At 37.4% G+C, this 17,244-nt stretch overlaps 1 protein-coding gene across 6 annotated transcripts in view; it reads right to left on the bottom strand.

Annotated features, from left to right (window-relative positions):
• The window catches only part of LOC127958659 (WD repeat and FYVE domain-containing protein 3), a 78,173-nt gene that overhangs the window by 21,304 nt on the left and 39,625 nt on the right, over positions 1 to 17,244 (bottom strand). For 5 of the 6 annotated variants that reach the window (XM_052557577.1, XM_052557574.1, XM_052557576.1 and 2 more), the window contains 17 exons: positions 15,691 to 15,905; positions 14,076 to 14,188; positions 11,680 to 11,914; positions 9,791 to 9,891; positions 7,187 to 7,405; positions 6,620 to 6,801; positions 6,118 to 6,349; positions 5,792 to 5,952; positions 4,780 to 4,891; positions 4,491 to 4,681; positions 3,835 to 3,987; positions 3,428 to 3,501; positions 3,047 to 3,208; positions 2,701 to 2,795; positions 2,282 to 2,402; positions 1,706 to 1,923; positions 1,392 to 1,588 (listed from right to left, as the gene is read on the bottom strand). In XM_052557577.1, the coding sequence (XP_052413537.1) occupies positions 1,392 to 1,588; positions 1,706 to 1,923; positions 2,282 to 2,402; positions 2,701 to 2,795; positions 3,047 to 3,208; positions 3,428 to 3,501; positions 3,835 to 3,987; positions 4,491 to 4,681; positions 4,780 to 4,891; positions 5,792 to 5,952; positions 6,118 to 6,349; positions 6,620 to 6,801; positions 7,187 to 7,405; positions 9,791 to 9,891; positions 11,680 to 11,914; positions 14,076 to 14,188; positions 15,691 to 15,905 (2,781 nt within the window). The remainder of the gene's footprint in view (positions 1 to 1,391; positions 1,589 to 1,705; positions 1,924 to 2,281; positions 2,403 to 2,700; positions 2,796 to 3,046; positions 3,209 to 3,427; positions 3,502 to 3,834; positions 3,988 to 4,490; positions 4,682 to 4,779; positions 4,892 to 5,791; positions 5,953 to 6,117; positions 6,350 to 6,619; positions 6,802 to 7,186; positions 7,406 to 9,790; positions 9,892 to 11,679; positions 11,915 to 14,075; positions 14,189 to 15,690; positions 15,906 to 17,244) is intronic. The other variant, XM_052557575.1, reaches the window with a different exon arrangement.

Raw genomic sequence — 17,244 nt, 5'->3', positions numbered from 1 at the left:
AACAATCACAAGTGCAGAGGGTAAACATTTATATATAACCCATGCATGAAAGAATGGATGATACAGCAAAGACAATTTGTTGAACATGAGTCTAGTGTTACTTTATTACAAAAAAAAAAAACGCTTGAAAACAAAAGATCCGAGATATAAAATATAAATTTAAATCCTATTTAAATTTGTAAACGTTTTATGATTCAAAAATAAATAAAGAAAGAAAAAAAGAATATGATATTAAATTATTTTAGATTCTGCACTACTGCTAGGTCACTAATTGTATGTAAGCAAATTGGTGACACCGAGCACGTGAACATGAGTCTTAATTTTTCACAAATTGTTTTACACAACTGCAGATAACGCAAATTATTAGTATTTTTAATAATGTTCTCAGAGATGTGGAAAATGATATGGATTGTGAGATCACACTAGGGCTGTGCGATATGGGGAAAATATCTAATTGTGATTTTTTTTGCCAGATATTGCGATTGCAATTATTGTCAATAATGTGCAGCAGTCAATAATGTGAGTATCATTACCCTGCTGAAAAAAAAAAGAAGAAGAAAAAAAGAAATTCTTACAGTTTCCATGAAACCATTACAAAATTCCTTTTTGTTTTTGGCTTTATTCCAATAGAAATTACTGTTGTTCGATGTGTGTGTGTGTCTATATATATATATATATATATATATATATATATATATATATATATATATATATATATATATATATTTATATATTTATTTATTTATTTTTCAGCAGACAAGATGATGGTATAACTAATTTTATAGAATTAACTTAGTTACTGAATTTCACTGGAAATATTTCTTTAGTCAATTATTAAAGTATTACATGTTACACTGTATTTGGGATTTTAAGAACAAGTGGAAAATATGCTGAATGTTTCATTTCATTCAAGTGAAATTAGCAAGCAGTTGCAGTAAGTAGCAAGACTGAGTTTACATTTGTTTTAAACGGGAAGCCAGGCGCGAGTCGACGCAGGCTGCGCACGTGCTTCAAGCCTCATAAATAATATCTATAATATAACCAAGTGTTACGAAACAGGCTGCGTGAGTGCGGCAAGTGTGCACGGCTCGTCCATGATGCGGGATTCGAGCCACATGAGGAAGAGAGGAGCAAGTATGAGAAGCATTCAGAGACACGGGTTGTGTGTGCGGTCTTCTGAATGGGGAATAGTGAACATTGGTTAGTAAGACTGTCACTCAAGGCTGGCAGTCATGCATATGCAATGGAACAGCGTAATATCATGAATTTGATTCCAATTAATCGTGATTCGATTTCGATTTATCGCACAGCCCTAGATCACACACACACAAACAAAGACACAAAGTGAAGACATTTAAGTTTAATTAGGGAAAAAAGGTTTGCATACTGACATGTACCTGCAGGCTGTCAGGCAGCTCTGTGATTGGCTGCTGGAGGAAAAGGGCCATGAGCATGAAGTAGATCTCTGGGACATTAGTGTGTTTGGGCAGCAGAGTCTGCAACACAGGGAATCCTGGGAAATGGCAGGCATCTCGGTTGATTTCACGCAATGTCGACCTGCCTCCTGCGCTGCGACCAACGTTAAAACCTGAAAGGATATGAGCAAAAAAAAAAACAGAAAAACATTTTATACTGTATAATTATAGAAACTGCTTAGCTAAAATGCATGTGAAACTAATCAAATACGATTAGGTCTCTTGCTCACCCAGAACAGTGCCAATCTTATTAGTGAGCACAGAGTCAGTGTGGTCCAGCCATCCTCCTCCAGTCAGGCCCTCTTTAAACCGGATCAGGATGGATTGGTTACTCAGCAACACCACCAAGATTAAGAGAGCTGCGGTCACTGTGCTGGAGTGAATGTGTTCTTCCATAAACATAAGCAACCAATCAAAACCCAAGGTGCGCACAAGTTCTTCACAAGCCCTAAGGGAGGCAGCAGAAAGAAAAATTAAGTGGGGGGATGATCATTAACATGAAGGTAGATTTTACAAACTTTGTTTATTATGTTTTAAGTTATGAGGCTTAATATACAGACAATTAAATGGTGTGCTTTGTCATTTTTCATACACACACGTACACACTAAAAAAAAAGAAAAGCACTTTGGCTACACTAAATCATTTCGGACACATAACCAAAGTGTCCAGTTTCATCTGGATCCAATCCCAGATATCAGCCCCTAAACAGCAAGCTTAGGTAACAATGTTACAGATGCTGTAAAATGCAGCACAGCTCTCTGAAGTCCAATAATCCACCCTTGATTTAATATGGAGCATCACTCACTGTACATTAACAACGTTCTTCTCTTTGCAGGTGAAGAGCTGTTTGAGCAGGATGTCTAGCAGTCTGTTCCGCAGAAGAATCAAGTTGGATGACAGGAGGCCTCCAAACTCATCATCAGCTCCTAAAAACACCCAGGAAGAAGAGTAAGACGTTTTTAAGCTCTTGGTATCTTAAGACATCTCATTATTAGGCCTAGATTAAATCTGCAGATTTTCCAGCGCTGATTTTTAGTGGGAATCTGCCGAAAGTGTATACATGGAGCTAACTCTGCTTTCTTTAGGTGCTGTTTAAAGCTGGCAATGCTTCGATTCCCATGGGTCTAATTCTTTAACAGGGTGATCTGAAGTGTTGTTGTTTTGGAACAATATGCTGCTAAAATGCTTCACTGATACTAGGAATGCTTAAAAAAGCTGACTCACCCCTGTCGATCTTCTCCTCATTGGTGTTCTCCATAATGACAAACTTCTCACAGACTGCAAATGTTGGCAATGTTGAAGAGATGAACTGCCCAAACCTGAAAAAAATAAATCAATCAATCATAGCCATAAACAAATGAGACAAAGTCCAGGATTATAAATTGTTATTTTGTGATTGTATATGTTATTGTGTTTGAGTGAATTGTACATAGTGCTCATTAATAAGTAATGTAGTCACCCCTGCATCTGAAATAAAAAATGTTCTGCAGCAAAATCAGACAGATTTTAAAGAATCAGTCACTTCTGATTATAATCTTTTAAAAATTTTAATTCTAAACGCTCTGTTTACCTGAGTAGGTCATATGAGTTGGGAAAGCCTTGAAGCAAGAGACTGAGGACATTGCCGATGGCAGCGATGGTGGGCTGAGACAGAGATTGATCCCTCAGAGTCAGCAGCAGTTTGGGGATCAACTGAAACTCCCGCAATAGTTTGGCATTCTTAGCAGCTTCACTGAGAACAGAAACAAGGTGATCTATTTTAGATACCGTGTGATGCATATGTTGTTCTGTAAGTGCTGCATATATATATATATCAATGCTTAATGTACGCTATATCACTTCTACAGGGCTAAAAGTATCCAAAGAAAGTCCCATTACATCGCAGAAAGGCTTATATCGATTGCCCCGAATCAAAGATTCAATAAAGAGTGTTAGAGTATGGATGGATTACCTGGATTCAGTCAGAAGTTCAATGAAGTGCTCAAAGAGAGAGAGGTGCAGTTCATATGGAGCATGAAGCCAAACCTGAAAGTCCACCAATTTAAACATTTTAAGTCATTATATCAAGAAAATCCAACAAATGTTTCTATCTTCTAAAATAAAAAAAGTATATCGTCTGAAATAAAAGAAGTTTTAGAACTGAAGACCACTATGCAAAATCATTTTTTTTATGCCAGAAACTATTAGAGTGCATGTAGTTAAATTTTCAGCAAGGTCACTGATGATTTCAGCCTGAGGTATTTATACATCCTAACTGAATGTCAAGCATTCTCAATCATGTATATCTGCCAGATGTGAGTAATGGGGGGAAAAATAAATCACAGCATCACTAAAGCTCCTTTGGTGTGAGCGTCGCACCTCAAAATCACACAGCAGGTCCTGGAAGGCTGTGGAGTTGGGGATAATTGAGGTCTCGTGGCCACTATCGACAGTTCCAACGAGGGAAAAGGTCAAGTGCAGAATATGGCTGTTCAGCAGAGGGCGTTTCTTCTTCAGCAGCATGGCCAACAGCTAAAACAGAAGACATTAAGTTAAAGAAGACCATTCAGGCAAACGATCTAAAGCTGACAGGGAAAAAAACAACAACAGAAGGTCTATGTGAAAGAATGATCTACTATATTTTCCTTAGTTTACTCGTTTCAGGATTCAGTGATCAGTTCACTTTAAAACAGGCTGCGACCCAACACTCAGACGTTCATTTTCCTTACACAGTGACACCACAATCAACATTAGCTCTGTGAAACATCGTATTGTCTCTACAGAACCTATTAATGCAGCAGAGAAATAAAACAATGCACCATCTGTGATGTTCAAACCAGCACATCCCAGCATGCCCCACCCTTAAGAACCCTCACTTATCACATCAATTGGCTGTCACCGGTCACAACAGCCCAGGCTCACTGTTATCATTTAATTTGCCATCTCATTGGCTCATAACATCCTAGAGCTATAGCTGGAGAGAACAGAGGACATCCTCGGTTCAAAGTTCACTCTTAATTGTTATTGCAGCCCACCTGGTAGCCTTTGATACGCTCCATCTCCTTGCTAGCTAGTGGGTTGCTCTTGACAACACACACTAATGCTTTTACTGCAGCATAGAGACCCTCCACGTCTGAAGCCATGGCAACCAGGCCCAGAATGGCAGCTGCTCCTCCGATGTACTGAAGGTTGGTGGCGACCGGTTTGGTTACGAAGGCACGCACACCTACATGGAACAGGATTGCAGCTATAAATACATGAACACTGAGAGAAAGAGCCGGTTTATTGGAAAGGCTGTATTGTGCCACTTCTTTTTGCACTCACCCAGGTAACCGATGACTGCAGCTCCAATGGTCCTGGCCGAGCCGTTGAGATGGCCCACTGCATTATGGACGAGTTTGACTGGTGTGGCACTTTCATGAGAGGAGACCCCCAGCTGAAAGGGGATGAAAGTAATTAAAAGAATTACTCATGGGTAGGACAAGGAATCTGAACTGCAAATTTCTGCAGAATTGGAAGACTTGCCTTTCAAAGGTTCAAGACAATCTGCTCCTCTTGTGTATTTTTTTATAAAATATTTTGGCTAAATATGCATTATTCTTTCAGCTATCAAGAAGAGTCCAATACTAAAATTCTGCAGATGACGCACAAAAAGCTCTGCTGATATTTACATTAGTTAATCATTCACAAAACTTTTATTTATTCTTTACTACCCTAAGAATTCTTCATATTCTGACTAAAAATCAGCAAAGAATTAATATAATTTAAATAAATTAATCATTAATTCAGCAAGGAAAGATTTATCATTTGTAATGTTGCAAAAAAATTGATTTCAAATAAATGCTGCCCTTTTTAACTTTCTATTCATCAGAGAATCACAGTTTCCTCAAACATATTAAGCAAAACAACTGTTTTTAACATTAATAATATTAAATGTTTCTTGAGGACCATTTTTGAATAAAGACTGGTAAAGACTGAAGTAATGGCTGCTGAAAATTCTTTTTCTTTTTCTGAAATTATTTTTTTGCCATCGTAAGGAATAAATCACCTGTCAAACTGTTATTTTAAACTAATATTTGACAATAATACTGGTTTTACCATATTTTTGATCAAATAAATTCAATATTGGTGAGCATAAGATAATTATTTTCAAAAATATATATATATATATATATATATATTTTTTTTTTTTTTTTTTTTCAATGTTTAACTGATTAAAATTCATTACAACAAAGTAATATATCAATATTTAATAAAATTTTAAATCTTATTTAAATACATTATTTTAGTAAAAGAGATTCTAGAAGCAGGGTGAGAGTGAGACTGCTTACTGTACCTGTTTGGCGATGGCTTTGCTGTCCAGCTTGTTGTAGACTTTTCGTATCTTTGCCACAGTGAGAGTAGATACAGAATGAGCAAAGATACTGAAGGAGACCTTCTCTTCAGGTACCAATCCAACAGGACAGGGTGGCACAGCCTCGGTCTTTGAGTCTTTACCTGGATTTATGAGAGAAAAAACAGTTAAAACCCACAACATGAAACTACATATCACATACATAAGATGTCCATAACATTTAATCAGTACAATAAACATCTACTTGTAAACTCAAACATCTTTTAGTTCCTTGTTATTCACCTCGGTGTGACACATCAGATACTCACATGGCAGGTAAACAGCTTGGAAACTGCCTACATAATTGGGTCCCAGCTCATAGATGGCAGCCACACTGGCAGCAGGCAGCACCTCCTCCAGAAAGTGAGTGGGCCCCAGCCGCCAGACCAGAGAGGAGAGCTGGCGTTGGGCCGGTGGTGCACCGATGTAGCTGTACACCGTGCTCACCACAGGTGGGTTTGTGGAGGAAGAGCCACCGGGAGCATTGTGAACATAGTGCAGCTACAAAGACAAACCAAAAAAGGTCACCCTTTTTTTTTTTAACATCATACATTATTTAACAGTAGTCTTGGGAACTGGTGTTTGAGCTGCTAATGAAGCTAGAGAAAAAAACATTTCTCATCAGATTTCAGATCTGACGCCAATTTTAAGTTATGCTAAAGTTTGAAATATTAGTTAAAAAAATTAGCAGAAAATAATAATAATGGCACCGTTTCCCATTACTTTGGTCCAAACAAAATACTGGTGTCTACATCAGGAGCTGGGCCACACCTTGACAGTGCTGACCATCTGGCCATCGATGTAGAGAGTCGCCATGCTATTCTTCAGCATTCCCTTGCTCATAACTAACACCAGGTGGTGCCACTGTCCCTCGGTGATGAGGTCAGCGCAGCGGAAGCGCGCACAGCAGGGCAGGATCTCATAGAAGGAGGACTCCTCACTGAAGTCATCCACTGCGAAGGGAGAGAGGAAATGATGTCACATCACTTACCACAGACAAAGGAACTTTTCCTCTGCATTTCAGAAGGAACAGACTCTTAAAATGTACATTAAAATGGCTTAATTGTCTACTTTTGATTTGCAAATGAAACATAAGTGTGCTGACATCATATGCTACATTTATTTTATTTTAAATCTTTTTTTGTGCGTGTGTTCTCAAACATTAGCATTTTAAAAGTCTATAATAGAATTGTTCTTTATTCAAGCTTATTTTCTCCATTTGCAGAGGAACAAAGGTTGAAACGATCATCTTGTTCACAAACATGCCACATCATTAGAACTTTGCTGACATAAACAGAAAACAAAGATGTAGAACAGGAAGTTGTCGGAAACACTTGCCATAGGTCTGAAGTAGCTCTTCCTTAGTGGACACAATGAGAGACCGGTCTTTAGCGGAGAGCACAATGGCCAGGCACACGTAGTGCTGCTCAGATGAGGTGGCCCGTCGCACCACAGTGAGCAGACGCACAGGATGGCTTTGGGGTGGCGTGCTGAAACGCTCAACGCAAAACCATGTCGAGTAGCTCAGGCCAGATGGAGGTGGAAAGAAACGCTCGCCTGAAGATATGAAAATGTGGATATTCAGTATTAGGAGTTACTTTCTCTTTTGTCATCATTTGGATGTAGAATGACACACAATAGTCACAGCTGTCTAGTGCTACATGAATATTAATGTTGATTATTCTCAGAATAGTTTTTTATTGGAAAGATAAGACTGATTTTAAATTATTGCTTGAACAAGCAATGAATGGAAAAGTGTTACTTATGAGACCATGAGTGAAAAATACTTCTGTTTTGCACCTTTTTTTAAAATGACAAATTACTCAGTCGTTCAAAAGTTTGGGGTTGGTAAGTTTTTTATGTTACTGAAAGGAGTACATTTCTGTTTTGATATATTTTCAAATGTAATTTATACTCATGATGAAAAAGTAGAATTTTCAGCAGCCATTATTTCAGTTTTCAGTGTCACATGATCCTTCAAAAATTATTCTAATATTGTGATTTGTTAAAACGTTTGTGCTTATTTTATATATATATATATATATATATATATATATATATATATATATATATATATATATATATATATGTGTATATATATGAATATATAAATACTAAAGAATATTTTGAACATTGTACATTTGGGATGGAAATCTTCTTTATCTAAATGCATCAAAAAGTTTATTAATTTGTTATTATACATACATACATACATACACATATACAGATTTCCATCTCAAATGTAAATTTTTTTTACCATCACATTATCAAGTTTAAATATTAAAGCTCTTTCTGATTCTTATCAGCATAATTCAACAGATCTTAATATTTATTTAGTTTTTTTTTTGTAAGCATTTATTTTCAAGTTCAATTAAAAATCAACATCTTCACTGAATAAATCTCCTTGGACTTTGCATAATGATTTATCTATTACATCAAGCGCACATTCTTGAAAATTTAGCCTAAGCAACTTCGATACAACAAATCCACTTTGGCTTGTACCCTAAACCAAGGAAAGCCCTGGAAGAGAGACAGGAACAATGAACTAGACTGCAGAGGATCTGAATGAAACTCTCCGAGCAAGAAATGATGATGGCATCGACTAAAATAGGTCAGAGAATATGATGCAGGAGTCTATCTTTAAATACTGAAATCATCCATTCGAAAGCGAGAGAGAGGAGGAGGAAGGGAAATGGGGAGGATGAAGGAAAGAGAGAGAGCGAGACATCGAAATGAATAAAGACAGGAAGGGAGAAAGATGGAGAGCCTTGAATCACCTCATTAATACTACATAGGCACTTGTACGCCCACTCAGGGCTGCTGGGAGCCGGTGGCGCTCGAACAGGAGCAAAGGCACACAAACAATTTCTGTCAAGCTCTGTCAAGTTTCGGTGAGCTTTCTCTTTTCTCTAGACTCCACCGTCTTTGCAAAAATTCAGTCACAGTGCTGTGCTCCCGTTCCCTCTACCTCTCGCCTGTCATGAGCCATGATGCTTCTGAAATTCGTCAAGCTGCTTATACCCGCCTTCACCATCCCACATTTGTCAACTCAAACTCACTCAAAAACTCAATAACAATAATCTGTTAAAACAATAACAGTTGATTCTTATTGGTCAATCACATAAAAACTATATTGGATGGTAGCCATTAGGGCTGCACGATATTGGGAAAAAAAGACATTGCGATCTTTTATTTTTCTGCGATATATATTGCGGAATGAAATCTAATCAAATTTTTTCTTACAAACAAAAATGCGGTGAGCACACTTACATTCTCATTTTAAATGATTTAAACATCGACAATCGACATCATTGTGTCAATTGATAAATATGCTCAAGGGGGAGAGAGCAAGACAGTGGTCGTGTTGTTTGAAGACGGTGAGCATGCGGCCGGGGCTCGCTCTCTCTCTCTTGCGCTGTCTTTCTCTCTCTCTCTTGCGCTGTCTTTCTCTCTCTCTCGCGCTCTTTTTCTCTCTCTCTCTTGCATTCTCTCTCTCTCTTTCTCTCTCTCTCTCTCGTATTCTCCCCAAATCACATTCGTCAAGGGCCGGGGAGCAACTGGTCAGTACAGTTAATTAATAACCGATCAACTACGACAGCTTACATCGCACATCCTTCGATGTGACTATCGTGGAATCGTACATCGCGATATCGATGCTTAAACGATACATCGTGCAGCCCTAGTAGCCAAGTTTCACCACTCTCCCTGGCAACATACTATCATCTTTTTTTCCCCTTTTTATCACTATTTATATCTTCGGAGATCCTAATCACCAAAGTTTATTGTGGAATAATGACTTGCTTGCTTTGCATTCACCACCTGAATGTACTTTTTTCATATTTTAGGCTTGATCTCAATAAAGATTTATAAAAGAGTGGAAAGCTGCTGTCTGCTATATGCAAATCACGGGGGTCGGGGAAGAGTGTGTTTGTGAGCACATACCATTTCCCATGCCGCTGACCACTGCCCCGTCACTGACTCCAGATGTGTTAGCATTACTGGACGGCGCGTTGTGAGGGGCCAAACTGGGCAAAAACAAACAGCTGGAGAGAGAAGACGAAAATAAAAAATGAATGTCAATTTATCAGAAATCCCAGCATGCCAGACATTTCACACATTTTATTGTTGTCTCTCAGTAACAAACAGTCACATTGGCAGCTTAAAGAGTTGTTTACTTGTGGGTGTCACGCCTTATATAACACCGACAGAGTGTGCTCACCATAACAGGACTGAACTACATCGTGTAAAAAACACAAACGTCCACTGACGGAACTTATTTAAACACCAGATATTACTAAATGTTAGAAAAGCAAATAATGAGAATGGGTGCAAACCAATGCAAGATTCTTGCCAATCCATACTTAATTAAGCATTCTGCCATTAATCAACTAAACAGAAAACCATCCCAGAGTCACTCAAAACAGCCAAACAAGTCTCTATGAAGGAAAATGAACCCTGACAAAGGAAGCCTCATGTCATTTTAATATTATAAAAGCTGTGGCAATTAAAAAAAAAAGAAAAAAAAAAAAAAAAAAAATCACACTAACAATACAAGCATCCACCCAAAAAACAGTGAAGCATTAACACCTCCCACCAGACAAGGAAGTGTGTGAAGAAGGGTTCAATTTGGGGACAAATCTGCTCACAAAAGTGAGCTACATCTGATAAAACCTCCCTTTGGGAACATTTGGAGAAATCCTCTTTTTTTGAGAAAAAAACAACGTATTTTATATATATATAAATAAACACACATATATATTTCTACATAATTTTTACTAATATTATTTAATTCACATAATTAGTAAAGACAGATTATAAATTGTTGTATATTATAAAAAAAAAGATCTTAAGATAAAACAATGGAAGTCTATGCATATGTGTGTGTTGGGGTTAATGTCCACCTCCTCCCTGTTTGCTCCTTTATAACCCAAAAAGCTTTAAGCCCAGCTGTGGCAGCACCATTAGGCTGGTCTGGACGCCCTAATACTGAACGTGTTTACATGAATTTTTCATGAAGGCAGATGGGGAGCGCACTGTGTGTGGTGCGTTTTGTCAGCTTTCACAAAATGAAATGTGGGCCAGTAAAAGTGATTTTTACATCTTCAATTATTCTAAGCTGCATGTTCTATTCATATGTAGGAGGAAGTATTTAAAGACACAGGAGGATTCTGGCTAAGAGACATAAAAGATAAATCATTTGGATTGTCTGTGCAGTTGGTGCAGGTTTAAAGGGAATTTGTGGCATTTAAGTCTGTAGACCTGCTGCATAAAAGACCTCTGGGAGACTAACCAAACTCAATCTGTGCACAGCCAATATCACTTGAAGCATTTGGGTCTCTGTTATGTGTGCTGGGTGTAAAAACTGAACCGTTGACCCATTTCATACACAGAAATCTCCCATTTAAGCAGCTAATAATTTGGAAAGAAGACAAATGATGATCACTGTGCTTTCATAATTAATGAAAAAGATGAAATATTTAAGATCTGTTATTTTCAGTGTAGCACATACCCTGATGGGATTATGTTAAACAGAAGCAGATGGAGGCTCAGTGTGGATTCTTTGTTGCGCTTTGAACTGCGATACGTTCGGAGATGTAAGCGCATTTCAAGTCTGTTTTTCCGTGAGCTTTAAACTAGGTCAAGCTTTTAAAAGCACAACATCAAATACAGTTTTGACTGACGTATATATCTGGTAAACACATTCTGAACTGAAGCCAATAAATCTCTGATGCCTAAACAGATGTCTGCTCACAAACAGTGATCGTGCAAACAAATCTAGACCTTCATTAGATAAATAGATAGATAGATTAGACTAGTGCTGGCAGCCTTACCCGAATCCCTCTAATGACGTGTCAAACTCCACGAAGGCTGGCGTGACGGACGATCCATGGAGACGGATGTCATGGGGCGTTGTCATGGAGACCAGGCACTTGACTCGGGTGAGGGGCACAGTGCTACCCTCAGCTGATCGCACCAGACTTCGGCTGATCCGGTACTGGCTGTTGTCCTCGTTAATCGTGAACACGCTATCTGGCCCAAAACCCTCCATGGACAGAGTCATGCTGTCTGGATATAGAAAAGGTCAAATTAAACTCTACTGTTCTCTTACTGTTACACTATTAACTTGAAACATAGTTAACAGTGATAACTGTGAGAATTTGTACTTAACTTGAACAATACCATTTATGTATTAATTTGATTCATGTTTTTGTTCTTAAAGTGTTCTATTATAGTTTATTAACATATGTATTATTATATATTAGAAATGTAACAATATCAAAATCTCACAATAAAATAATATCCCGATATGAAGTCTACGATATGATATTTATTGTGATATTTAAAACACTTACAGTTAATTTATTCGATCTAGTCAGTGAACTGAACCTTAATTTTTAAAGTGGACTCTCTTTTTATTTGTGATGTACTGCAACTGTCCCAGTCTAAGTTACATTCATACTGGTGTTTTAGGAAGTCAAACAAATTAGAATAATGACAACAACGATGACAGTAATAGCCATATATTGTAAAACAATTGCACTGTAAAATAAATGAAAATGTATATTTCATAGGTATATTATTTTTGCTTTACACTACAGTAGGGACATTACAATTCTTCTTTTCTAATTTCTACACTTGAAAGAGATATTTTGAATTTGGTCTGCATTTAAACAACTAGCTGTCAGCAATTCATACTGCCCTTTTAAGCTTTTATTTTGATGGAAATGGCAGTAGAGCTGTTATTTTGAAGGGATAACAGGCTTAGAAAAACACATCTCACTACAAAACCAGTGAAATGCTGTAATCATCTGCCGTGAAAATAAAGCCTAACTGGCGGCTGTTGCATTCGGAAACGCACGCTAAACCTACAGCATGTACTGTACAATAAACGAGTTCACTGCATTCACTGTGAACGGAGCTACTCTAAGGCACGGAAAACACCGGATCACGAGCTGATCGCCTGAACAAAGAATGAAGGGATTAAACCATATTGTGCTTTCGGTTTTAGTTTGTTTAACAGATACATTATATTTTAACAGATTATTGTTATTATACATTATATATTTATTTACTTATTTCTTCTTGTCCTACATTTTGGTAACAAGACTGCAAAACTCATATATTGACCAGAAAATAAAACCACCTCTAATATTCAATAATTGAAAAGAATATCGCCTGCACTTAACCAACTAACAACAGCACTTTTCCTTTTATTGTCTTTTCATTTAATAAAAAAAAACAACAAATACCTGGCTATGCATTCTATACTAGACTAACTGAGACTTGTCATGGCACTTGTATACTTTTGTTGTTCTCTTGTTGACCTGACTGCTTCTATTGTTCTCATTTGTAAATCGCTTTGGATAAAAGCGTCTGCTAAATGATTAAATGTAAATGTAAATATTGACAATCAACCTTTAAATGTTCAGCACCTCCTCAATACAATGGCAAAAAATATGTGTTTTATATATATATATATATATATATATATGAGAGAGAGAGAGAGAGAGAGAGAGAGAGAGAGAGACACACACACACACACACACACTTATAAAAGTGTAAATATATAAAATGCTGCTATGTAAAGAGAAAAGCAGTGTAACCATCAGTGTGATGTCAGAATAAGAATGCTAAAGGAATAAATAGCAGGTGGATGTTTAATGTTGTAAATCAGAAACTATAAAAGCAAGGTAAATTTCCTGCCTGGTAGAATCCTTTCATTCTTTTTAAATTATAGTTCCCTTAAATACCCTAATTCTGAGGTAATCTATTATGGATATATCCAACAAAAATATCTGCTTGCACTGGACCCTGGAATGACTGCATAATTCCACTGAGGCTTTCTACTAAGCAAGCAGGAAACCTTTAAATTAGCGAGTTCAAAAAGGACTCGCTGGACATGGTGAGAGCTCGGAGAAAAGTCATTTTACTGGTAATTAGTGAAGCTGGGAACTCATCTCCAGCGAAACCCTGTTCAATTGTACGACTCTCTGCTGGCAGAGCCATGGAGAACGAAAGGAGAATGTTTTGTTTGATTCTGATGGTGATTGATGGCATTTCACCAAAGACCACAGTCAGTGAAGCCTGAAATAATGTCCCTTCTTTCACTGGCCCACAGAGAAACCACAGAGACAAGACCACATAACACTGACACAAACTGTTTACGGGATGGCACAAAGCACAGTGACAGCTCTAGCAGTCTTTATGCATTCAGAGTTTTCCTTACTGCGCATTTCAGCTTCATAGCTTAGGGAGCTAGGCTTGTGGACCCGATACTGCTTCAGGAGCTTTTTGTCCCAGGCACCGCAATTCAGAGGATTCCCAAGTCGTAAAAATTCCCTGAAAAATGCATAAAAAAAACATTTATTAGAGACAGTAATATCCCACACAATGAGCAATTGCTTGCCCTTCGAGCATTATCACAACACATTAGGAAATCCAGAAAACAACATCTTCAGCTGATTAAAAACAAACATTAAATAAATGAAATTAATAAAATATTTAATTACAGTATAATAATTGTAATGATTGATAGATAAATAGAATTTATTATATTATTATTTTCTAAATTATTATTATTATTATTATTTCATTAAGAATAATAAGAAAATAATAATTTATATTAATCACTTAAATAACTTGATTCAGAATGCAGTAGCATGACATTTAAACCATATCAGACAGATTTTGATTTCTCAACTGAGCAGAAATGAATAGCTGTTTTTTTTTTTTATTATTATTATTATTTTGTAGTGAAGCATCCTCCATATCTATATCAAATGTAAATAACACTGCATAGTCTTCACTGTATAAATTAAATTTAATAAATCTGTTAAAGCTACAAAAGTGATTTTTCTCTAGGTGTTTTGTACAATAAACTGCTGTGAACCAATATACTATCCATACTACCTTCACTTGCTATAAGCAACGGTGTTCACAAGATTACTTGTAGAGACATGCATTTTGACAGTTTTGTCTGTATGTGTCACTTCAGGCACAAATCATGCGGAAGTGAATGGAATTAGAGTTCATGTGCATCTGCATGGCTCTCAGCATGTCTACACCAGACATGAGCAGCGCAGCACGACAAGACTCAACAAAATGCAATAGAGCCCAATATAATCAGTGATTCTGTCTATACTGGATGCGGCGCGACATGGCAAATCCCAGAGAGTACATCCCTCAATCTTTTCATGATGTACTAGCACAAAGTTCAAAGGATTTGCAATGGTCTCTTTGTTGCGTCCAGTGTAGATAGAGCGGGGTTGCATGATGCTACATCTGTCGCAAAAACGATAAGTATAAATATAATGATCGGTATACTAAAAATCGCACATCCTGCAATGCGACTATTGCACGTTGTGATATCGATGCTGAAACAATATATCTTGGAGCCCTAACAGAGAGCTGTGAATAATATAGAACATTTTATCATTTTCCTTTTGTGCAAACATCCAGCTGTGATAAGATCAAATCAGTAAAGACTGAAACATGCAGGAGCCCCAGGAGCAAAACAGTTTTTCACTGACTCATCTGGTCTTTGTATAAACAAAAATCAGTTCAAAAAAAGCTCACATGTGGGAGACCAATCAATAGAAGGTTTGGAGCAGAAACATGTTCTGTTAAGGTGTTATTCATTAATATTAATCACTTCAATAAATATCGCTGAGGCTTTGAGACGTAATGGACAAAAAGCTGGCCCTCTGATATGTAATGTATACAGTATATTGTACATTACCAGCGAGGAGGCCCTCTCTGTCCTCATAATATTATATAATACAATTGAATAGAATATATTTTTCAGTCTCTCTCTAAACATTTTTGGAGCAAACTGGACTCACCTTAGCACCATCGGCTCTAGGGCCTGGGAGGCCAGTCGCTCAAACATCCTCTGCAGAGGTGGGTGAAGTGGGTGATCTTCATCTCCCAAAGCGCAACTACAGCGCTGAAGCAAACGTGAGTGCAGACCCGCCTCACACAGGATCTGCTGGTTCCTCTCTGAATGCACTAGCAGCTGCAGGATGTTAGCAACCGCCAGCTGCAGGTCCAGAGCGTGCTGAGGAGCAGAGCAAGGCTAAAGTGAGCTGTAGGACACTTACAGTGGAACACTCAGCTCAGATAAACACTAATATTCTGAAATTTCACATTTACATTGCAGTAATAACATAAGATGTTATTACTAGTCATTCTGAAAACAAGTACCGTATTTTTCGAACTATAAGTCGCATCAGTCCAAAAATACGTCATGATGAGGAAAAAAAACATATATAAGTCGCACCGGACTATAAGTCGCATTTATTTAGAACCAAGAACCAAGAGAAAACATTACCGTCTACAGCCACGAGAGGGCGCTCTATGTCTTCAGTGTAGACTACAGGAGCGCCCTCTCGCAGCTGTAGATGGTAATGTTTTCTCGTGGTTCATTTCAATCGATTCATGTCAAATTAATTTTGATAAATAAGTCGCACCTGACTATAAGTCGCAACACCAGCCATACTATGAAAAAAAGTGTGACTTATAGTCGGGAAAATACGGTACTTAAGACAGTGGTTCTCAACCTTTTTTTCCAATGGGCCGCACTATGGTTCAAGTTCAAGTCTCACAGGCAACACGAATATCACCAATACAAAACGACCATATTTATAATATTATAGTCTACATTTTATGAACTCAATCATTAAAATAAATTAATAATTCTACTCACTCTTAATAAAACACCTGATGCTTTTGCTTGCGATTGCAAGTTGCTGTCTGTAAAATGCGCACGGAAGCATTACTTGACGCGCAACACTGAAGAAAATGTGCATTCACAAATGTAGCCTATGCTTATCCAAATATAGAAAGCAATTTTGAATTTAATAATCTGAGGTTCTCTCCAGAGATGTTTTGCCACATTTCTGCAATTAAGGATGATTGCTGCGTATTATGGGTGTTTCCTTTTGCCTGGCCCTGAACATCTTCAAGTGAGTGGCGGGGAAAACCGAAAGTTGGTTCCGAAACTCCAGCACTCTCCTACTTTCACTGCTGATTATGTGACTATTCTTTGTGTGTTTCTTCATTGGCATTTTCCATTAACTCTGGCATTAACTCTCCAGTTGCTCTCTGTAACTCTCGAGGGAGCAGCCTACCGTAAACTGTGGTAATCATTTCTTTGGTGATCGAGGCAAACAACAAAAACAAGAATACTGTTGATAGCCCTTAAATAAGGTCTTTAAGTTTCACACAAAATATAACGCATTCATTCTCATAAAATCCTTCACTTTGCCATCTGACTGTAGGTGAAAAATAAATATGATGGTAACACATATTTAAATTGAAGATGTGTGAACAAGTCTTTAAACAATTTAATTAAAATAAATACAAATAAATGATATCTAATCGCATATTGAAATAAT

Source organism: Carassius gibelio, chromosome B5, assembly GCF_023724105.1.
Source record: "Carassius gibelio isolate Cgi1373 ecotype wild population from Czech Republic chromosome B5, carGib1.2-hapl.c, whole genome shotgun sequence".
In the NCBI taxonomy this organism is placed as follows: Eukaryota; Metazoa; Chordata; class Actinopteri; order Cypriniformes; family Cyprinidae; genus Carassius; species Carassius gibelio.
The sequence above is the reverse complement of the archived record's forward strand: the minus strand, read 5'-3'. Positions and strand labels throughout refer to the sequence as shown.